The 23699-nt window shown below is 40.8% G+C and overlaps 1 protein-coding gene across 1 annotated transcript in view; it reads left to right on the forward strand.

Annotated features, from left to right (window-relative positions):
* The window catches only part of KIF15 (kinesin family member 15), a 74703-nt gene extending 55648 nt beyond the window's left edge, over window positions 1-19055 (forward strand). The window contains exons 21-35 of the mRNA XM_068558708.1: window positions 837-987; window positions 1149-1234; window positions 2221-2290; window positions 2679-2765; window positions 3675-3779; window positions 4599-4721; window positions 6567-6713; window positions 7564-7665; window positions 7961-8125; window positions 9660-9769; window positions 12620-12689; window positions 13733-13770; window positions 17580-17745; window positions 17984-18115; window positions 18448-19055. Coding sequence (XP_068414809.1) covers window positions 837-987; window positions 1149-1234; window positions 2221-2290; window positions 2679-2765; window positions 3675-3779; window positions 4599-4721; window positions 6567-6713; window positions 7564-7665; window positions 7961-8125; window positions 9660-9769; window positions 12620-12689; window positions 13733-13770; window positions 17580-17745; window positions 17984-18115; window positions 18448-18498 — 1603 coding nt within the window. The 3' untranslated portion in view covers window positions 18499-19055. The remainder of the gene's footprint in view (window positions 1-836; window positions 988-1148; window positions 1235-2220; window positions 2291-2678; window positions 2766-3674; window positions 3780-4598; window positions 4722-6566; window positions 6714-7563; window positions 7666-7960; window positions 8126-9659; window positions 9770-12619; window positions 12690-13732; window positions 13771-17579; window positions 17746-17983; window positions 18116-18447) is intronic.
* Window positions 19056-23699: the final 4644 nt, after the last annotated feature.

Raw genomic sequence — 23699 nt, forward strand, 5'->3', positions numbered from 1 at the left:
GCCGTGTATTTCTTGAATTATTTTCCCTGCTTTATATATACAGTTTGTATCGTAAATCATATGTTCTCCCTCCCTACCATGTATTGTCTGTATATCTGTCTTTAGCAACTGATTTATCCCACTTCGTAATTTGCCACTTCTACTCTGCATGGAGTTAGTGAAGCCAGATAGATCCAGGTCTCACAGCCCTCTGTGTACAAGCTGGGACATCTGTTTTGGGTGGTCCAGAGGTCATGTTTACTAGTTTTTGGATGAACTCTGTTTGGGCATGTCACAGTATGTTGCGAAGTAGAATAAGAGGGTGAAAACCTCAAAAGCAATAAGTAATAATCATGTGACTTAAAAGATAGTTCTATCCTAAAGGAGTTTATTCTCTTGCTCAGATCAAAGCCATATTTGCCATCTTGAAAAACCTTCCTATAGTCGGGAGAATAGGTGCTGAGTCTGTAGAGTTCAGCTATCAACAAAATTAAATCAATGGGCAGTCTTTAGTTTACATGAGGGTTAGGTCTGGAACCCCCTAAATGAGTCTCATCACCTGAAATTGCCAATCAATTAAGCATGTCTGGTTGAAATCACGGGAGAAAGAATGAAGAAGTAAATGGCCGCAGGCTAACATGCCCAACCTGTCTTTTCCATCCCCATCACACTAATATTCGTGCATCACATCATAATGACCATTTCACAGAAGTCCGTGAGGAGCTTTACATCAGTCAAGCCTTCTGTAAGTTGGGAATGGTCTGTAGATGGGATAAAGTGAACTGCAGATAAATCTGACTAGCGGAACTACATTTAATGTCTATATTTACTTTTGTAAAAATGTTTTCCTGATAAAGATTAGAAAATGAAAAGCTTCTTGAGAGCAAAACCTGCCTACAGGATTCCTATGACAACTTACAAGAAGTAATGAAGTTTGAAATTGACCAACTTTCAAAAAACCTCCAAAACTGCAAAAAAGAAAATGAAACTCTGAAATCTGATCTGAATGTAAGTTAAGAAGGATATTGGTTATTGATGAACTTGTTCTGGATGTGTGACTGTTTGACCTCTTCCTAACTTCTGTAGTGGCCCATTGTGCCTGCCGCATAGAAGGTACTCCATGTGTTTGTTGACTACACCTTAAAATCTAATATCACATTGTCTTTTAGAATTTGATGGAGCTTTTTGAGGCAGAAAAAGAACGCAATAACAAATTATTATTACAATTTGAAGAAGATAAAGAAAACAGTTCTAAGTGAGTGCTATTTATCTTTTCCATAGTTGACTAGAATATCATTTACTACCACATTCTTTATCTTGCGGGTTTTCATTTTTTTTTTTTTTTTAATTGCTAATAGCCTGTTAAGTTTTTTTTTTGAAGCATTCCAAAACGAATATCAGATTTTTTTTGTATAAATGGCTATGTAGAGAAACTTAATTTTTCAAAACATTTAATAACTAGGTACAGTACTTTTTAAATGAATAGCAATTGGTGGTGATCAGAACTCAAGACCTTCTGTAAATAAACCACAGTGTTTATTATTGAAAGGTGGGGACTGATTTATTTCTGTCTCTACTATTTGATTTCTCTCTGCTCTTTTTTTCTTCTGGTCCCTTATATGAACACCATTGTCTTTCTTTCCTCTCTCCAAATTCTTTTCCATGGTGATCTCTCTCAGTCTCTTCGTTCCAGCCAACAGAGGATTATTACTCTAATAAGAAGAATTTGTATTAGTGTATTCAGCAGATCCTTGTAGAGTTCTTACTATGAGACAGATTCTCTTCTAGTCCCTGCTATATACTGGTGACTCCATCTAATTGGGAAAGACAGTTAACATTTAGTCGTTCATTCAAACGCTTAGTGATATCCAGCAAGCCAGGCACTGTTCTGGTAAATGCCAGGACATTTAGAGGTAAGACAGTGAACAAAATAGCCCCACCCTTTTGAGGTTCACATTGTAGCACAGAGAGATGGGTAATAAGTAAATACTATATATTATGTTAGGGAGTCCTAAGTACTCTGGAGAAAAATAAACTGTCCTGGCACAAAACTGGGTTCTTGTTAAATAACTGTTGAAGAAACTCGTTCAAATTTCTGATCCTACTGGAATACAATTCCTAACACCAAGTATGTGTCTGATAAAGTTCAGTTGCATTGCATTGAATCTCTTCTGTACGAATGGACTCAATTCCTGTTTCCATTGAATGAGTCATGAGTAAAAGATAGTTCTTCTTTTCCAGAGAAATCTTAGAAGTTCTTGAAGCTGTACGTCAGGAGAAACAGAAAGAGATGGCCAAGTGTGAGCAGCAGGTAAATGTCCTATTCTCTAACTCTGAAATTTGAGGTTTATAACTTTTATTCCTGATGTCCAAAGAGATTTGTTATAAAATCTGTTTCAGCTTTCAGATGTTGAAAATTTATAATAAAAAGACGGAATTTTTGGTTGGTTGTATTATTTTCAACTCTTGTTTTTCTAACTCCCAGATGGCTATAATCATAATTTGTTGGTGGTTTCCTGATAGAGACCACAAAATCATTATCTTTTAACCCAACTTTTTATTTTCAAATATTTCTCCTTAGTATACACTGTTTAATATGAAAAGCAGATTTCAACTCCTTTTATGCTTTTTAAAATACATGTGTGTGGTTAGCTTTGTGATTTAATTCTCTTTCTAAAAATATTAATTTTTCCCTATAGATGGCAAAAGTACAGAAACTAGAAGAGAGTTTGTGTGCTACCGAAAAAGTAATCAGTTCTCTGGAGAAGTCTAGAGATGCTGACAAGGTAGGTAGAGGTTGAGGATATAGCCCCCTGCATTTTCCTTATAAACGCTGCCTTCGCATTCCAGTCTTCTGCTCCCAGGGTTAGCTAGCATTTCTGTATGCACTTAGGCCTTGCTCATCTTCCAAGGTTGCTAGAGAATGAAGTCTTTAAGTTAATTTTCCTCATAACTTCAAGCGCAAACTGTTCTATCACGCTTTTTTTTTTTTTTAAATAAATTTATTTATTTATTTATTTATTTATTTTTGGCTGTGTTGGGTCTTCGTTTCTGTGAGAGGGCTTTCTCTTGTTGTGGCGAGCGGGGGCCACTCTTCATTGCGGTGCACGGGCCTCTCACTATCACGGTCTCTCTTGTTGCGGAGCACAAGTTCCAGACGCACGGGCCCAGTTGCTCTGCGGCATGTGGGATCTTCCCAGACCAGGGCTCGAACCCATGTCGCCTGCATTGGCAGGCAGATTCTCAACCACTGCGCCACCAGGGAAGCCCTCTATCTCTCTTGATGGCAGTGTTTCTAAGACACATCCCTGCCCCCTTTAACTAGGATGCTTTAAGGTCAGTGCGACCTTTTCTCATTGATTGTGAGTGCCATGATACAAATTCTCAAATCCCTGGTGTTGGCTTTAACTAGAATAATAAACATTAATATGTATGTCTGAACATAAAATTAGTTGTACATTCCTTATATGTCTAGCTCTTATTCATTCATAAAACCAAAGCAAACAATTAACTAAAATATTAGAAAACCAATAAAATATAAATTGGTAATATTAATAATGTAATGTGACACATGATATTTTGTTAAAATAAAATTGACTTCTCCTATTGTCATTTGGAAAGATAAATGATTTATCATTAAAAAAAGATCTCCTTGCTGTCATTGGGTATGAAGATATTGTTTCTTTCCTTGTCAGGAAGTTGTAGCTGACCTCATGAGCCAGATCCAGGAGCTAAGAACCTCAGTCTCTGAGAAAACAGAAACCATAGACACCCTGAGACAAGAACTGAAGGACATCAATGTAAGTTCTGTCGCCAACAAGATATTAAATTTGAGCGCGAGGCACAGTTCACAGACTCAAGTGGTTAACAAATGCCCCACAGAAAAAAGGGTTCTGTGGTCACCCAGGTTTGAAAATATGTACTAGTGAAAGCTCAGCAGGCTTGGGTATCTGCAGAACCCGCAGGGCCTTCAATATGCTGATGTGTGTGCTGGGTGCATCTCGGGAAGGCAAAGTCGGCTGCAGCATTTCTCAGATCTCACTGACCTGGGAACAGTGCTCTCTGTGCACATTTGGGAATTGCTGATCCAAACCACATCAGAAACAGACTGACTGTTGCCTCTGATGGTTAAGGGTATGTGGTGTTCCTTAATTGCTTCAAGAAAAAAAATAGCACATTTTAGTTAAGTTCAGAGACATCAGTGATTTAGAAAGTGAGTTTGTTTCCCCATTATTGGATTTTATCATTTCCTAAAGTAACTGCTTACTCTTCCTGCATATAAATGGTGAATGCTTCCTCTCCATCCCTTGGGTCAGGGTAGTTTTTTGTTAATGTTCCTCACTCCTGTGCTCCAAAGGGAGCTTGCTGCACTCCACTGATTTCTGATAAAGATGACAAAAGCAGATGTTGTTTCACTGATACCTGTGGGACTTTTCCACTTCTTCTTGCCATTCATCCATTAACTCTTCCACTCCTTCATTCAACAAGTAGTTATTGAATTTATTTGTGTTAATCTGGTCATCACCTTGGAACTCAGACTCATTCTTCAGTTATTTTAATCTAAAAATAAACTGATAATAAAGCAGACAGATCTTATATCATCATGTTCTTTTCTGCAGGGCAAATACAATTCTGCTTTGGTTGACAAAGAAGAGAGCAAAGCATTGATTAAGAGACAGGAAGTGGACATTCTGGATCTGAAAGAATCCCTTAGACTGAGAATACTCTCCGAGGACATAGAGGTAGATGTTAACACATCACCACCCTTTTTGGTTTATTACTTGTCAGTATGTTTCTATGTGTTATTAATGAATAAATAGAAGACTTTTAAAAAGGAGTAAGTCATAATTTGAGCCACTTTCCCTAAGGTAGTTAGGCAATTGATAGATAATGCTAAGATTGTTATATTTTGTTTAGTTGATTTATTTCCATTCATTTGTGCTAACACCATGCTAAGTTCCTGTAACTCACCCTCTTCTGAAAAGGAAGCAAAGTGGAAACTGCATTTACTTGGATGTAGTGGTAGCAGCAGGGAGCAAAGAAAGGGCTGGTTAACCACAAAATTGCTTCTTGTGTTTTAGCTAAAATAAGTTTTAATTATCTTGTTGTTGATGTAAATGTATCTTTTAAAAAATTAAGCAGTACTGTCGTGTGGTTCAATATTCAAAATATATAAAGCAATATACATTCCCTCTTGTATATCCTTCCAGAGATATTTTTGGCTAATCCTATATACCTTGAGTTTTCCTTTTTTCACACAGATGGTAACCCACTATGTATACTGCTCTGCACCTGCTTTAGAAATAGTTTTCTTACTATCCATGAAACAAATTCAACAAATATTTATTGAACCCACCTGCCATACAACCTGTACCTGTTTGTCATTTGGGAATGGAAGAATGATTGAAACACAGATACTTACCTTGAGGCACGCAGTCTAGCTTAAGAGGTAGATGTATTATGATGCAATAAATGACTTGGGAGCACAGAAAAGGGAGGGAGGGGAGCAGTTATGCCTGGAGGATTCCAAAGAGCTTCCCGGAGAAGATAGTATTAGTACAGGGCTTTGCTAGGGAGGGAAGCCTGGCACCTGTGAATGTTTGTGGCACATCCTCATAAAGGGCAACAGTTGGGTGTGACTGGCTTGAGGTGGTTGGCTTTTTGGCCAACCCAATAGTAATCTAGATGTGAGAATTAGATGCATATAATAGTGAAAAATTCGAATCAACTGAAATATTTAGTGAAGGGTTAAATGGTGGTGCATCCATAAGATGAAATAGAGCCCACTCAGTGAAAATGATATAATAAAAGAGTAAGTGTATGTGGAGATGTTTGTGATCTATCAGGTACGTGTGTGCAATACATGTATTGTGCCTATGACGTATATGTAATACTGTATGTTTAATGTATATGTAATATACGCTATTATATATATCTGTGCACATATACATGCACATTTGGAAAGTCAGGGGGAATAGATTCTGCTCTAATTTGGTAGAGATTACATACACTGTGTACATAGGAATTATGTATGCAACCTATAGGACTTCTAATTCTCTCTGCCACTTTCCATCAAGCTACTCCCCTGAAAATTTGATGGCCTATGACACTGTATCACAGTCTGGTGGCCTGTGACACTGTATCACAGTCTGGTGAACTGGCCAGCCCCTCCCCAGTTAGCTGAGGGGTACTCATCTTTACAACTGTTTACCTTTCCGTGTATAATGGACTAGAATCTATTGGTGAGACCACAGGTAAACTAGAGACCCATGCCTGGAGTCCTCCCAGGGAAGGAGAGATCAGCTTTAAGAGATTACCTGGGGTTGAGGGGAGAGGGGAGCAGAGGGCGGTTAGACCTCAACTGGGATACTTACATGAATTTACTGTAGTATTTATCTCTGGACCTCATGACTTAAGTATTAACTGCTTGGTTTGTCTCGGAATGGATTAGCATACAAGCCAAAAAAAAAAAGATTCTCAAAACTTTCTTAACGTTTTAAAAATCATACATAGTAATGATTTGCAAATCGCTACTGGAACACCACAGTTAAAGAGAGTCTTCCCCTGGGGGGATTGTCCCCTAACAGAGGGACATGCTCTGTGAGGACCTGGCTCACGCCACCGAGCAGCTGAACACGCTCACCGAGGCCTCGAGAAAGCACGCGGGGCTTCTGCAGTCGGCCCAGGAGGAGCTGACCAGGAAGGACGCCCTCATCCAGGAGCTTCAGCGTGAGGTGAGATGCAGGGTGAGCGTCGCTCAGGATGGGCTTTGGGGGTTGCGGGAGCAGGACTGTGTGGCGGTTGAGCTCATGACGTCCCTGCCTCGGTTAATTCTCTACATTCAGAAAGGTGGGCTAGCAGGGTGAGCAGGTAGTGGGGCAGCAGTGCTGTGGGCTCTTAACAACCTGGTTGCTTCTGTGTGTTCAGACTTGGTGGCTGTCCTCCTGCCCACGCTCTGCCCTTGACACGTGCCAGCAAGTTCTAACCACTGTGGCAAAGGTTATGCCTGACTTTTTTTTTTTTTTATTTTAATATTTATCTTTGGCTGCGTTGGGTCTTTGTTGCTGCGCATGGGCTTCTCTAGTTGCGGCGAGTGGGGGCTACTCTTCGTTGCGCAGCACAGGCTCTAAGCACGCGGGCTTCAGTAGTTACGGCACGTGGGCTCTAGGGCGTGGGGGCTCAGTAGTTGTGGCGCACAGGCTTAGTTGCTCCGTGGCACGTGGGATCTTCCTGGACCAGGGCTTGAACCCGTGTCCCTTGCATTGGCAGGCGGATTCTTAACCACTGCACCACCAGGGAAGTCCCATGGCTGACTTTTGTCCTCTTTTTTGGCTAGTGTAGTTTTATAATATATTTTGTAACTTTCCTCAAATGACCCTTTGATTACTTGTGAAGCTTAAAAAAGAAGTTTCTTTTGAAGTGTAAATAAATTTGTGAGAGAAATGTCAAATTATCAATCAGGCCCTGAAAAAATAATGCAAGAAGTCCATTTCCGCCTGCCTTGGGAGGATTGTCTGTTCTAATTGGACCATGTACCTGTATTATTTTCTAACTTGTAATCTTACATCTGTTCAATTTTCCCAGCTAAACCAAAAGAAAGAGGAAGTAGAACAGAAGAAGAATGAATATAACTTCAAAATGAGGCAACTAGAACATGTGATGGATTCTGCTGCCAAGTATCCCCAGGTACTTTTCATAAGAAAGAGTGCATTTCAGGAGGAATAAGCAATTTTGTGAGCGATGCAAGTTGGAAATTGCTAAGACTAGCTTTGTCTTTACAGAAAAAGATTTTCACTAACAGCTTTTCTGCTTTTTTTGATAAAAAGGTACCAGTGTTTTATTTGTTTTACTTGGACAAGAATTAGAATAGCAAGCTATATACATAGCCTGTGTATTTTCCACGTGCTTGGCATGTATATTTACAATGAAATCTTTATAACCACTTCATCAGGTATTTGGATGAAATTTGATTTTATTTTAGAGCCCTAAAACACCACCACACTTTCAAACACATTTGGCGAAACTCCTGGAAACGCAAGAACAAGAGATAGAAGATGGGAGAGCCTCCAAGATTTCTTTGCAACACCTTATAACAAAGCTAAATGAAGACAGGGAAGGCAAAAATGCTGAAATCCTCAGAATAAAGGTAACTGGGTAATTTTTTTCAATGAACTTAAAGTTTCAAAATAAGCAGTACCTTTCATGGTGACTGTGAGGATCCAAAATTCAAAAGGGACAGAACTCCAGGGTAGATGGAGAAAAGTCTTCCTCTCACCCCTGACTCCAAGCTGCCTAGTTTGCTGTCCCTGTAGGCTCCAGGTGTAGCTAGTTTCTTATTTATCTTCTGAGAGCTTTCCAGCGCATCTATAACCAGGCGCAAAAGCGTTGTCTCCCTGCCCCATTTGTTTTTCATGCGATGGTGTCATATCATACAGGCTGCACTAACTACTCTCATGACAGTGCTGTCCAGCTTTTAGATTTTTGCCAAGTTAATAGCTGAAGCACATTATCTCATTGTATTTTTAAATTTGTGTTTTTCTTATTAGGAGTCAGATTGAGCATCTTTTGGTTTTTTTGTTTCTGTGAACTATATCATTCACCCATTTTTCTATTGTTGGACTTTTTCTTAATGAGGTACAAGCATTCTTTATACGTTAGAGAGATTTGCTTTTGTCTGTTTCTCTTGTTTGCCATTTATTTAAACTTCCTTCTAGTGTTTTTCACCCCGGTACTTGGGGGGTATGGCTTTTGTGTGTGGGAGAGTATATTTAGGGTGGTGTTAGGGGTGGGAAGTGCGTGGAGGAGTGCCTGGGTAGGTGTAGTGTGGGTGCAGAGGGGTGTGTAGGGACGATGCGATGCCTCATAGAAGATAGTCTGTGACCTCATGGCTCTGCAGTGAGTTTTTGTTTAGGAACAAAATTAGCCTACTGCATAGGAAGACAGTATCACTCTTAAGCTTTGTTTCTCATAGAGGGGATCATTCCTGGCTTTTTTATTCAGGGTGGCTCTCAGTATGCTGCTATCTCAGGAATGTGGCATGATCTTGGTACTTGGAAGAAATTGGATCAGGTTAAAAGAAATCAAACAATAGATAAGCAGAAGTAAATCAAAAAGGACACTCCTTGCAGACGAGTATTTATTTCTTCTGGGTGGTTATGCTCATGATTTTCAAGTCAGAATCCAATTAAGTATTTTGAGGCTGTGGCACATCAATTTTTAAAAATTAGAATCTAATAAATAGAATCAAACAGAACATTGACCAAAGTAGTAGATGCTTTTGTTCATCTTTTCTCATAAAGGAATTTTAATGAATTAAGGTTTGTTTGGGGTTTTTTTTGGCCATGCCGCCTGGCATATGGGATCCTAGTTCCCCAACCAGGGATCGAACCCGTGCCCCCTGCAGTGGAAGCGCAGAGTCTTAACCACTGGACTGCCAGGGAAGTCCGAATTATGTGATATTGATAAGAGACTATGTTTAAGACAATGGGGGTATGAAAATTAATCACATTCGGAGCCCCTGAGAGCGTCTCATAGTCTACTTTTTCTCCAGTGATACCCAGAGCAGTGTTCAGTATGTAAAGGGAGCTTAAAAGAGGAATACGTGTCTCATCATGGCCTGGGGAGCAAAATAATGCCTACTATAAGGTGTTTTCTGAAAAGACCTGATTTGATGTTACTAGGAGCAGTTGTGTGAAATGGAAAACCTACGCCTGGAAGGCGAGCAGTTAAGAGAGAAAAACTGGCTCCTGCAAGGTCAGCTGGATGATATTAAAAGACAAAAGGACAACAGGTGAGAAAGAGCCACGAGCAGTCTGTGAGCTAAATCTTGGCCTGCCTGGGTATAGTTGAGTGAATGAGGTCAGAAGAGGTTTCACAGCGTGTGTGATGTTTCTTGCTGATCCAGGAGCTGCTCCAGGGGTTGCTTCTCAGTCAGGTCTGATGAGGGGGTTGTTTTACCAGAGAGGGAAAATAAGGTCATCACCATCTTGCCCACTCTGTTAACTTTTGTACTGCTATAGAGCTATTGAAATGAATTTCAAACACGTGAAATACTTGAACCAAACTATCTACTTGTATTTGAAAGGGGTGAGGCGGGGAGCAAATATGTCAACAAGACAGGGCTCAAGGTTCTGCCTGCAGAAAAAGGGAGAATTTCCTTGGTTTTGTTTCTTGGCTTCTGGCGAAGGGCAAGTTCCTAGGAGAAGCTGTACAGGGGGGCGTTCTGTTAGGTCTGGGTGTGTGTGTGTGTGTGTGTGTGTGTGTGTGTGTGTGTGTGTGTGTGTGTGTGTGTGTGTGTGTGTGTGTGTGTGTGTGTGTGTGTGTGTGTGTGTGTGTGTGTGTGTGTGTGTGTGTGTGTGTGGTGTGTGTTTTGGCCTCAACTCAGTCTTCTAGTTGTATCTGACAATGGCACAGCATCTTGTCAAGGGCAACCGCACCCAGGTTATATCCTGTCTCTGACACTTGAAAGTTGTGTGACTTTGGACACATCTTTAAACCTCTTAGTGCCTCAGCTTCCTTGGCAATAAAGTGGGGGAGATGATAGCTCTTATACAAGGTGCTTTTAGACCAAAGGTAACGTGTGTAAAGTGCTGGTTACAGTGCTTAGGAGAGGGGAGTCACTCAATAAGTGGTAGCCATTAAGTAGACACGGTAGATTTATGATCCCACCCCTGAGTGAGGGATGGAGATGAGGGTGGTCTGTGAGATTATGCAGGAAGTTGAGGTCTGTCAAAGAGGGTCTGTATTTGGGATGGAAGCCCTTTGTGAATTCAGCATCCCAGAATACGGGTGTCTGCTTTTCCTGCTGTTGTCAGAAGGTCTGTAACAGGCGCCTTCCCACTCCCGCCGCTCCCCACCCCTGTCCAGAAGCAGCCCTGACACGCACTGTCCAAACCTAAGTGAGACAGTGGATGTTTGAGGACGGTGATGGTGGCTGTGCTAACAACCTATTCCTAAATGGTTCTTTGTTGGGTGGCGGGGTGCAGGGGGGTCCTAGTTCCCTGACCAAGGACTGAACTCGAGCGCTCGGCAGTGAAAGCTCAGAGTCCTAACGACTGGACTGCCGGGGAATTCCCCTAAATGGTTCTTCTCAAGTTTAGTGAGGTAGGAGGTGCTCATTTTATTAAGCCTCCTCGTGTAGGGGTTTCTCTTCCCCTTCTGGGTGATTTTGATGCAGGTAGTCCACAGGCTGCTCACCTAGTTTCCATATGCTCCGCCCCCATGTCCAGGCATATTAAAGAAAAGCATTGTACCTGGTGTACTGTCTTTTATCAAGAGTTAGTTTGAGCATGGAACTTAGAACGTTTCCAGATCATTTATAAAACCACAATTTAAAAGACTTTATTTCATAGCCTTGTGTCCCATTTGTGAGGAGCCATACAGAACCTTCTTCATGAAAGATTAGAAGAAAATTATAGCCCAGGGGTCAGCCTGTTTGGTAACTGAAGTTTCTATTGGAGCAGTCCGGTTCTTTCATATAAATATCACAGTGGCTGCCTTTGCATTACAGCAGCCCAGTTGCATAGCTGTGCCGGAGACCTTATGGCTCCCAAAACCTATGTCTGGTTCTTGACAGAAAAAGTTACCCGCCCCGCCCCAGATTAGACAACAGAAAACACATCTACCCTAATGATTTGGGGTGTTTTCCTCACTACCATTTTTATCTAGGCTGTCAGATTCATTAAGTGGAAGAAACTAATGTAGCTTCTGTTTTCCTTCAAGGAATGATCCTTTACTCACCAGTGAGAGAGAGATTTCTAGAGAAGCCAGTGGCGTTCAGGCAGGTTCTGCTAGGGGGGGCTGTCTCCTGATCCAGGGGCTGCCCACAGAAACTCAATTTATTATCCAACCTGGTCAGGCTCACAGAGGTGGCCTCACATTAATCAAATTCACATGATACTGATGTATAGTCCAGAATGTAATTTTCTTTGTACAGAAGAGTGTTTCCTTTCCATGACGGGATTTATGTCTGGTGCTCAGAGAATCCCCTTCTTGGTGTCAGCATGTATGGGAAGCCCAAGTGGCATCAGAAAATTGCCAGCTGACTATGATATCCAATGCAGGGAATTCCCTGGTGGCCGGGGGCATGGGTTTGATCCCTGGTTGGGGAACTAAGATTCCGCACGCCGCGTATCACGGCCAAAAATAATAAATAAAAAGGGCTACAGCAGTCCCAGACCTGAAATCCAAAGCAAAGAGGGGGCATCAGAGGCTCCACGGGACAGGCCAGCGTGAGGGGCCCTCCCCGCCCCCATGTGTGTCCTATGTTTCCCCCACCATCCCGACCCAGCCAGTCACATTCATGCCAGGCACCTGGACTGTCCTTTCAGCCCCATTTTGTTCACATATGATCTTCAGATGGTACTGCTCTAAGTTAATACTTTATTCTCAACCAAACCCTGTAATTAGATTTCCCAGCTTTGCTCATCTCACTTTTGTATGGAAGGAATCCCAAATGCTGGGGAGGTACCTTATTTCATCCTCATGTGTTGATCACGCTTATTGACTGTGCTAACTTGACCTAATCACCACAGAATTAGCTCTTCTTTGCACATCTTGGCATTGCTGTATGTAATAGATATGAAATCGATACTTGAATATATTTGACACTTTTCCCATCCTCCCTTCCTAATCTACGCAGTGAACAGAATCATTCAGACACGCAGCAGCTGAAGAATGAACAAGAAGAAATCAAAGAAAGACTTGCTAAAGTATGATTTTTTTTTTACATAATAGTTGTTTTTTTCTTGTGTGAAAAATGTTTTTATAGTTAGCATTTATGGTTATATATTTTAGAAACCATTTTATTATTAAATTTTGTCTTTTTTGTATTCCTGTTAAGTTTGATATTTACCATCAGTATTTAGCTATAGCTGAGAATTAAGAGTGAATTAGTCTTCATGCCTAGACGGTAAGCCTACTGTCACACAGAATTCTCCATTTAGAAGCAAGTATCGAGTGCCTCTTTGAGGCCTTAAAGGGCACAATACATGAACGGTTGTAAATAGGTACCCCCTTTATGTGTGTGTAGCTGGGATTGCAGAAAAGGATGTCCCTTTTTTTTTTTTTAATTGAGGTATAGTTGATTTACAATATTGTGTTAGTTTCTGATGTACAGCAAAGTGATTGTTATACCTATATGTGTATTCTTTTTCATATTCTTTTCCATTATGTTTTATTATAGGATATTGAATATAGTTCCCTGTACTCTACAGTAGGACCTTGTTGTTTATCTACTTTACGTATAGTAGTTTGTATCTGCTAATCCCAAAGTCCAAATTTATCCCTCTCCCCCTTTCCCCTTTGGTAATTGTAAGTTTGTTTTCTCTGTCTGTGAGTCTGTTTCTGTTTTGTAAATAAGCTCATTTGTATCTATTTTTAGATTCTACCTATAAGTGATACCATATGATAGTTCTCTGACTTACTTCACTTAACATGATAATCTCTAGGTCCATCCATGTTGCTGCAAATGGCATTATTTCATACTTTTTTAAGGCTGAGTAATACTCCATTGTCCATATGTACCACATCTTCTTTATCCATTCATCTGTTGATAGACATTTAGGTTGCTTCCATGTCTTGGCTGTTGTAAATAGTGCCATTATGAACATTGAGATGCATGTATTGTAAAGGAATTTGCTTTAATTGGTTATATTACCATTAGGGAGAGCGGACTGATTACTTTCAGTCTTTTGTTTAGCAATGTTAAGAACTTAAGTCATTTTTTCTTTCTCTCTCTTTAATCTTCTTATAGAATAAATTGGTTGAAGAAATGCTAAAAATGAAAGCAGAGTAAGTACACTCTTTTGAATTCAAGTTCTTGTTGATCGTTTATTAATACCAATCAGTATTCCTCTAAAGGAAGAAATGCTTATAATATCCAGAAGGTAAGTAAATTCTTTCCTTTCTGCAGTAGTATTTGAACATAATAGATATTTACAAAATTCTTTTCTTAAATACCACTTGCTAAAGGGGTTCCTCATATGAAGCCATTCCAAAAAAAAACTTAAAGAAATAAGTGCCAGGAAAACCTTAGCTTCCCTGGGGGAATTGATGGGTTTTCTCCTCATGGACAATGAGAACTATATAACTGACCGGGTTTCCTTCTCGCTTCTGGTTTCCTCTGCTTTAAAACCTTGAGGCCCTCTCAGACCCATAGATCAATACTATGAATTCTTCTGGTCTTGACCTTGTGTCTCTTTATATGTTTTCTATGGACATGATTTTATTTTATTCATATAGTTCATGTATTTTAATTTATGTAATCTTATAAACTGCCTCATTCTTTGATAAACAAGATACACTGTATTTTCTATCAAGTTCAAAATAAGTAAACTGGTTGGTATTAACAAAGTGATAAAACGTTAGAAAGATATTGTACTCTCTGAATAGAATAGATCTCATCAGGAACAGCGATTCTCAAACATTTTCACTTGTTTTACCTCCTAAAAGAATTTTGAAACACCATATACCCTCTTGCACATTTTTGGACTTGACTATGTCTAAAATTTTTCATTGTAAGTTTCAATTATTGCAAAGGATAGAAGTTTTGACATACTGAAAATAGTGACATTTAGAAATAAAGCTTTTGTGGTGTTCTTTTAAAAGTTATCCAACTGATTTGGTACTTTCTACCCATTTAAAAAATACTTGAAGAAATTCCTAAGTCTAACATTTTATATTGTTCCTTTTTCCTTTGAAATTAAGTTTCCATTCTATACCCATGCAGAATTATATCCTAATTTAATATATTGTTTGGAAAATTTTTTATTGACTGCCCTATCGTATAACTTAGCAATGAAAATATGTATGCAAATTATAAGTAATTTGTAAAAATTTATTATATTCATATGGCTCTAAGTGTTATATTTTTCTGGATTGAGTTTTCATTACAATTATTAAAGTATCCTGAATTTATTGTAAATTTTTATGAATAATTATTATACAAGTAAAATTTTATTGGAAATGCATCTCTCAATGCATTTTATCTTAATGCTTTTTCTTTAATTAGTTCATTCTGTTGCACTTAATTCTGGAATCAGACAGTATTCACTATCAATTCTGTTCCTACTTTTTTGTTTTTATAGATATAAAGGCTGAGAAATCTTATTCACATACTAAGTAAATAACAATGGAAGGAATTTTGTTAGAATGTTATCCTTCAATTATTTGAACTCCATCCAAGTTAATATGCCAGAAATTACATAGTGACATGTCATCAAAAATTCTTTTTAGGGACTTCCCTGGTGGTCCAGTGGTTAAGACTCTGCTCTTCCACTGCAGGGGACATGGGTTCGATCCGTGGTCAGGGAACTAAGATCCCACATGCCGCATGGTGCGGCCAAAAAAAAAAAAAATCTTTTTAATGATCAGCTGACAAAGACCACCCAACTTGTGAGAGATTTGTTACTCATTTATTGAGTCATTTGCATCATAGACTCATATACTCAGTAGAGTATAGGTGTGGAACAGAACTTTGTTCAACACTTTCATCTGCATTTGAGCAGTTCGGGGACCGGTTCCTTGCCAGTTAGCTGTAGGGCTAGGATAGAAATCTGGATCACTTACAGGATCTATGAGAATCCACCAGAAGTATAGATAATACCCATTTGAGACCTTCTAGCAAAAAGAATAAAAGCTATCCAAGCTGATATGTAATTTATTTCATGATCCAATAACCAGTGCTACAGTGTCCCTGGGACTACAGGAGCCCACACTGTGGCAAGTGAAGCAACCTCCAGAAAATGGTACACACGGTTTTATCAGTCCCAGCCTACGGCAGCAATTTTAAACATTGCATTATCCACACGTGTATGTGACGATGCTTTTAAAAAGCTACAAAGAACTGAATACCAAGCCAACAGTGGTGTAGGTAGATGTTTAATTTCATATAACAAGAGGTCTGGAGGTGCATTGACTGAGTGATGCCATCACTGACCCAGACCCTTCCCATTCTTCTGCTTTTGGTACTCTTGCTTGTGACCTATTGGCTACAAGATGGCTGCTGCAGCTCCAAACAACATAAACAGGAGGATCAGAGCTTGCAGTGTTGTGGGTTCAAAAGGACTTTCTTTTGTCAGGGAAAAAAACTCCCAGAAACCCTCAAGATTCATTGTGTCTCCTTATCCAGAATTAGCATGCCTGCAGGGCAAGCTGAGAAAACTAGTATCTGGCAGTGGGGTAGAGATAACCATGGTTTTAGCTCAGACCAGTTATTATTTACTAATCTTTGGGAACTGGGTGTGCTTCTCCTCTCCCTTTCTTGTCCTCTGAATAAACTGAGTTTCTATAAAAAGCAAGGGATTGGCTGTTGGGTAGGCAGCTGCAGTGTCTGCCATGCCACAAAGCCTTTTCATGAAACGAAAGCAAAACACTTAAGGCAAATGCAGAACAGCTCCAGATGAATTGGGAGAACATCAGTGCCCTCACTCCCACACTGTCCTCCTGAGGTTCCACGGAATGTAGTCTGAAAACACCGCCCTAGAAATTGTTGGCCTTAAGTGGTATCTTTAATTCTGTGTATTACATCACTTAAATCATCAGCTTTCTATTCCATATGCATTGTAAAATAAATAAAAAGCATTTGTTTCTTTGGGAAGCTTATAGAATTCAGTTAGTTTTGTGAAATTCTGTATAATCGTTTGGTAACACTTCTTTTTTTTTTTTTCCCTTTTGAACACAATTTTATTCTTTTTTTTTTTAACATTTTATATTGGAGTATAGCTGATTAACAATGTTGTCTTAGTTTCAGGTGTACAGCAAAGTGATTAAGTTATACATATACATGTATCTATTCTTTTTCAAATTCTTTTCCCATTTAGGTTGTTACATAGTATTGAGCAGAGTTCCCTGTGCTATACAGTAGGTCCTTGTTGGTTATCCAACACTGTTTTAAATATAGCAGTGTGTACATGTCAATCCCAAACTCCCTAACTATCCCTCCCTACCTCCCTTCCCCCCTGGTAACCATAAATTCATAATATAAGTCTATGAGTCTGTTTCTGTTTTGTAAATAAGTTCATTTGTATCATTTTTTTTTTAGATTCTGCATATAAGTGATACCATATGATATTTGTCTTTCTCTGTCTGACTTAACTTTACTCAGTATGACAATCGCTAGGTCCATCCATGGGTAACCCTTCTTTTTAATGTTTATTTTCAATTGATAGTTGCATGAAGTGTATAAATTCTAAATAACACATCCTTGAAGAAATGACTAGTGTCCCACCATCTGAGAAACAGTTTTTGAAACCAGAAATGATTACTCTAAGATATGGGGCACTGAATAAACCATGCAGACTATAACAATACTTAAGTAACAGTTTGCTCTGAGGGCTAGATCTAAAAGTTTCCATTCTAAATTTTTGTTGTGTAAAAAACGGTTTGTGGAGCTTTCCAAAATGAAAGTTTTGGGTAAAACAACCATAAAAAAGTGTATCTGCAACTCTTGCTATCTTCCTGTGCTGTCAGAAAGGGGAGGGCTGAATATTAGTGATACTTTCAAATAAAAATTCTGGGCTTGGGTGACAAGTGTTTGTTTTGAGTACTGTTTTATAATTACGTCCCTTTGGGAGACCATAACACGATAGTTACTGTTACAGCCTAGAACAGCTCCAGAGTGCCCTTCAGAACAAAGAGACCGACTACCTTACAATGACTGAGGAAGTTGAACGAGTCAGAATGTTGGAGTCTAAAGCGTTCCAAGAAAAGGAACAACTAAGATCAAAGCTGGAAGAATTGTATGAAGAAAAGGAGAGAACATGCCAGGTGCATTTGGGTGTTGGTTTTTATTAACAGAGCCGATCAGCATAAGTCTCCTGGCTGTGATTGGGCATCCTGTGGTTTACAGCTGCTCCAGTGCATGCAAAGATGTGTGGTCACGAAAGCTGGGAACCTGGGCTCTGTCTCTCCCTCCCTGTGCTCTTGGAAGGCATGAAATAATGTTACTTTAAAAGAAAAATTAAAAGCAGCTCATTTTCCCTTCCCTGGATTGATTTACCTGCAGGAGATGGAAATGTTAAGGAAGCAGGTGGAGTGTCTTGCCGAGGAAAATGGGAAGTTGGTAGGTCACCAAAACCTACATCAGAAGATCCAGTACGTAGTGCGGCTGAAGAAGGAAAACATCAGGCTTGCTGAGGTAAACTCCTGAAAATTGTGCCGCATAAACTCATTCTGGTTTTTAAATGATGATTTAGTTAAGATTTAATTTAATTATTGAATCACGTAACTGCTTTCTTCAGGGAACCTCCTGAATTTAAAAAAAAAAAAATTCAGCCATTGCTATTGTAAGCATAATTCAGTCAGTTATCATACACATGAGATTCTTGTTTACTGTTAAAGTAGTTTACAAACGGAAAATTATAGTCGTAGTTTGAAATTTAAACTTAATGAATGCCAAGAATAACTCTTCCTGCAAGAATTAGAGCCTTAATTTTTTTTCTTTTCCTTTTCTTAAAAATTACTGACCAGGAGTCAGAAAAGTTGCGTGCTGAAAACTTACTTTTAAAAGAAAAGAAATGAATGAATCATAAGGATCCCGATCAACTACCTACCTTGTTTGGAGACTTTTTTCCCTCTTATAGAAGTAAGACCTGCCCTTGCGCACTTAGTAGAGCTGAATTAAGAGCCACGACTATTACCTGTGTATGTGGGGGTTGGGGGGCTGACCCTCAAGTTTCTTATGAACTCTCTGCACCTGTGCACACCTGTGGCAGCTGGCAGCCTGCAGTTAGAGGTTACCGTTTCAAAGCTGTAAATATTGGGAAAACCTTTTATCTTTTTAAAATAGAAGCCCGTAGCTGAGGTTTTACAGTTGATGTCGGCCAGATTATTTTTTTTCTTCAGTACTGCCATAATCTCCTTTGAGTCTTGCATCAGAAGCTCCAACAATACACAGGTTCCAAAACTTACAGCGAGGTTAGTGATGGTGCAGTGTGCATGAATAGCAAACTTGTTAATATAGATTATTTTTGTATTCCTACTTGAAGTGATCTCATGGGCCTTTTTTATGACTGTCAATATGGCCATTTTTCAAAATGTAATAAAATCTTTTAAAAATAAATTGTTTAATAAGGTAATTTATATTGTTCATTCACCATATGCTTATTGAGCAACTATTATATGCCAGGCACTGGTCATCAGTGAACAAAGCAAGCAGAAACCCTGCCCTCAAGGAACTTCTGTGTATCAGCACTTCATTCCTTTTTATTGAGAGTAATATTCCGTTGCATGGACATGCCACATTTTATTTACTTATCGTTCGATGGACATTGCGTTACCAAACCAAACTTGGGTCCGTTCACCCTCGTGCAGCCAATCTACTGACACCGCGTTTGTGTTTTTTGGGGTTTTTTTTGTTTTTGGCTGTGCCGTGTGTCTTGTGGGATCTTAGTTCCCCGACCCAGGCCACTGCAGTGAAAGAGCCAAGTCCTAACTACTGGACGGCCAGGGAAGTCCCTCAGCAAAGCATTTTTTTTTAATTAATTAATTAATTTATGTATTTATTTATTTTTGGCTGTGTTGGGTCTTCGTTGCTGCGTGCGGGCTTTCTCTAGTTGCGGCAAGCGGGGGCTACTCTTCATTGTGGTGCGTGGGCTTCTCATTGTGGTGGCTTCTCTTGTTGAGGAGCACAGGCTCTAGGTGCGCGGGCTTCAGTAGTTGTGGCTCATGGGCTCAGTAGTTGTGGCTCTCGGGCTCTAGAGTGCAGGCTCAGTAGTTGCGGCACACGGGCTTAGTTGCTCCGCGGCATGTGGGATCTTCCCAGACCAGGGCTCGAACCCCTGTCCCCTGCATTTGCAGGCAGATTCTTAACCACTGTGCCACCAGAGAAGTCCAGCAAAGCATTTTCAAAGGCAAGATGGTACTTCCCTGGTGGTCCAGTGGTAAAGAATCTGCCTTACAATGCAGGGGACCTGGGTTCGATCCCTGGTCAGGGAACTAAGATACCACATGCCGCGGGGCAACTAAGCCTGCGCACCACAACTACTGAGCTCACGCACCTCAACTAGAGCCTGCGTGCTGAAAACTACAGAGCCCACGTGCTCTGTGGAGCCTGCATGCCACAAGTAGAGAGAGAAAAACTGGCATGCCACAACTATAGAGAAGCCCACGCGCCGCAACAAAAGATCCCGCATGCCGCAACTGGGACCCGGCGCAGCCAAAAATAAATAATAAATAAATCCTTAAAAAAAAGAAAAGAAAGCAAGATGAGGGAGAGGCATCTCAGGGTTTGTGATAAGTTCGTGCCCAGTTCTCTGACTGGTTGATGGTGAGGTAACAGGGCAGTGTCACAGGCGTTAACACTATCAGTCCTTAGGTGCCAGTAGGTCTGGGGGCTATGCACTCATGGTCATCAAGTAATTAACTTATTCCATTCGGTGGGGGTTTTAGCATCTATAAAACAACTCAGGGAATATGCCATCAGATACTTTTATCTAGGTGCTTAGAGAGGAGCTAAAGCAGAGGAGGTGGAGGAAGGGTCTGTCCCAGGAAGGCTCTATACGGTCTTGCTCGGTTACAATTTGAACTGTTGGCAATTTTGGGCTACTTTGGATAACAGTGCTCTAAATACTCCTGTTTAAGTCTTGCTACGAAACTGTTTCACATCTCTTGAGTAGATACCTAGGGGTGAAATTGATCTCAGGTGGCCTCGGCCTGCAGCGGCTTGAAGCAGGATTTCAGTTCCCCAGCCAGAGGTTGAAGTCAGGCTGCAGCAGTGAGAGTGCTGAATTCTAGCCACTAGACCACCAGGGACCAGTGGCCAGTCACAAGGCCCTGGCCTGTCAGCAGTGTAGAAATGAATTTCTACATAGAGTCAGAAAGTAGTGAAACAAGTAAAGCATTTATTAGGAGGAAAAAGAGTACATGTGGATAGACACACGGGCGGGCTCAGAGAGAGAGTCGTGCCCTCATGGTAGTTTGAATCACTTTTATGGGGCATTTCTTCTGGTTTTCCTTGGCCAGTCATCTTGCTTTGCCTGGTTCTGAGTCCGTATTTGGCGTATCTGTGTCTTCCCGATCTTGGAGAGGCAGCAGCGGGCAGTGGCTTGAAGCAAGATCTTAGTTCTCTGCCCAGGAATTGGACCTGGGTAGCCTGGATGAAAACCAGGAATCCGAGCCATTAGTCCACCAGGGGCTAGAGGCTGTTAAGCTAAATTCCCCTGGCCCTTGCCTCCATTGAAAAATGCATTTCTCAAGGAGGCAAAAACTGCAAAAACAGGTACAAAGTTTATTATTAGAGACACAGCACAACAAGTGGGAGAGCACACAGAGAAAGTTTCTTTAGTGAAGACGAGCAAGGCACAGATGCACACCGGGAGAGAAAGGGTGTGGGCGTCCCCCCTAATGAGGAGCACAGTAAAGAGGCGGTTAAATCATTTATATAGGGCAGTCCTTCCGGGTCTTTGTTTACCTTTGGCCAATTATCTGGTTTCTTTTTCCACACCTGACCTGCCCGAGGACCCTCCCTGACATGCGTGCACAACTTTTTTCCAAGATGGATTCCAGCCCAGAGGCCTTGGCATCACCTATTATGGGTGGCGCCCCCTCCTTTTTAACCCCCAAGGAGCCTTTCTGCACATGTGCAGTGTCTCCCTTGCCCCAAGGATGGGAAACATGTGACCTCTTGATCCTTTACTCAGACAGCGTTTAGCCTCTTTCTTTCCCCGCTGTGACTGTTATCTTAAAGTGTCCTCAGGAGACAAAGTCCCGCTATTTACCCTGTTGCTGTTGTTATTTCTATCTCGTAGTGCAAACAGGAGTCTGGTTGTAAATACCTAGCCTAGAGCCCACCTGCCTCCTTCCTCAGGAAATGTAAACAGGAGACCACTTGTAAATGCCCAGCCTGGAGCCCATCTGTCTCCTGCCTCACTCCCATGTGCGCACGTGCATCTCTTAGCCAAGGTGGATTCTAGTGAAGAGGCCTATGGGTAGCTTGACATCACCTACTATAGGGTGGTGCCCCCACCCTTTTTGACCTTCAAGGAGCCTTTCTCTGCACGTGTGCGTGTGCGTGTGTGTGTGTGTAGTTGGGATGGTCTTGACTTCGAGAATGAGGAATATGTGGTCTTTTATCTCTTATCTGGGCAGGGCTTAGCTTCTCCTTCCTCCTGCTGTTTTGGAGTATCTGTCCACAGGGGACAAACTCCAGCTGCTCACCCTGGGGCCCATCTATCTCCTGCCTCAAAATTGCTGGGTCCTTTCGGCCTCTCCCCAGTTCTCCCCATTACTTTTTGGCAGCAGCACCATGTTCCTTATCGGGAAGGGACCTCGTGTTGTGAGACAACTCACACAAGCGGTTTGCATCGTGCCTGGCCAAGGAGGACAGTTTCAGTCAACGGTTCCCTCACACAACTGTTCTTTCTCCTGAGAAATGGACTCGGCTTCAGAGAATGCACATCAGAGATGAACCTAAAACCAAGGTCCCCAGCTATCTGCAGAGAATGAGGCCTGGGCTTCGTGGATATATATATTTTTTCCTTTTTCTCTTTTTGTGAGTGTATATGTGTATGCTTCTTTGTGTGATATTGTCTGTGTAGCTTTGCTTTTACCATTTGTCCTAGGGTTCTGTCTGTCTGGTTTTTTTTTTTTTTTTAGTATAGTTTTTAGTGCTTGTTATCACTGGTGGATTTGTTTTTTGGTTTGGTTGCTCTTCTTTCTTTCTTTCCTTTTTTTTTTATTTTTAATTTTTTAATTTTTAATAAATTTATTTTATTTTATCTTATTTTTCTTTCTTTCTTTCTTTTTTTCTCCCTTTTCCTCTGAGCTGTGTAGCTGACAGGGTCTTGGTGCTCTGGCCGGGTGTCAGGCCTATGCTTCTGAGGTGGGAGAGCCGAGTTCAGGACATTAGTCCACCAGAGACCTCCCGGCTCCACACGATATCACACGACAAAAGCTCTCCCAGAGATCTCCATATCAACGCTAAGACCCAGCTCCACTCAACGACCAGCAAGCTCCAGTGCTGGACACCCTGTGCCTAACAACTAGCAAGACAGGAACACAGCCCCACCCATTAGCAGAGAGGTTGCCTAAAATCATAATAAGGTCACAGACACCCCGAAACACACCACCGGAGGCAGTCCTGCCCACCAGAAAGACAAGATCCAGCCTCATCCACCAGAACACATGCACCAGTCCCCTCCACCAGAAGCCTACACAAGCCACTGAACCAACGTTAGCCACTGGGGGCAGACACCAAAAACAACGGGAACTACGAACCTGCAGCCTGCGAGAAGGAGACCCCAAACACAGTAATTTAAGCAAAATGAGAAGACAGAGAAACACACAGCAGATGAAGGAGCAAGGCAAAAACCCACCAGACCAAACAAATGAAGAGGAAATAGGCAGTCTACCTGAAAAAGAATTCAGAGTAATGATAGTAAAGATGATCCAAAATCTTGGAAATAGAATGGAGAAAATGCAAGAAACGTTTAACAAGGACCTAGAAGAACTAAAGAGCAAACAAACAATGATGAACAACACAATAAATGAAATTTAAAATTCTCTGGAAGGAATCAATAGCAGAATAACTGAGGCAGAAGAACGAATAAGTGAACTGGAAGATAAAATAGTGGAAATAACTACCACAAAGCAGAATAAAGAAAAAAGAATGAAAAGAATTGAGGAAAGTCTCAGAGACCTCTGGGACAACATTAAACACACCAACATTCGAATTATAGGGGTCCCAGAAGAAGAAGAGAAAAAGAAAGGGACTGAGAAAATAT

This window comes from Eschrichtius robustus, chromosome 12 (assembly GCF_028021215.1).
Source record: "Eschrichtius robustus isolate mEscRob2 chromosome 12, mEscRob2.pri, whole genome shotgun sequence".
In the NCBI taxonomy this organism is placed as follows: Eukaryota; Metazoa; Chordata; class Mammalia; order Artiodactyla; family Eschrichtiidae; genus Eschrichtius; species Eschrichtius robustus.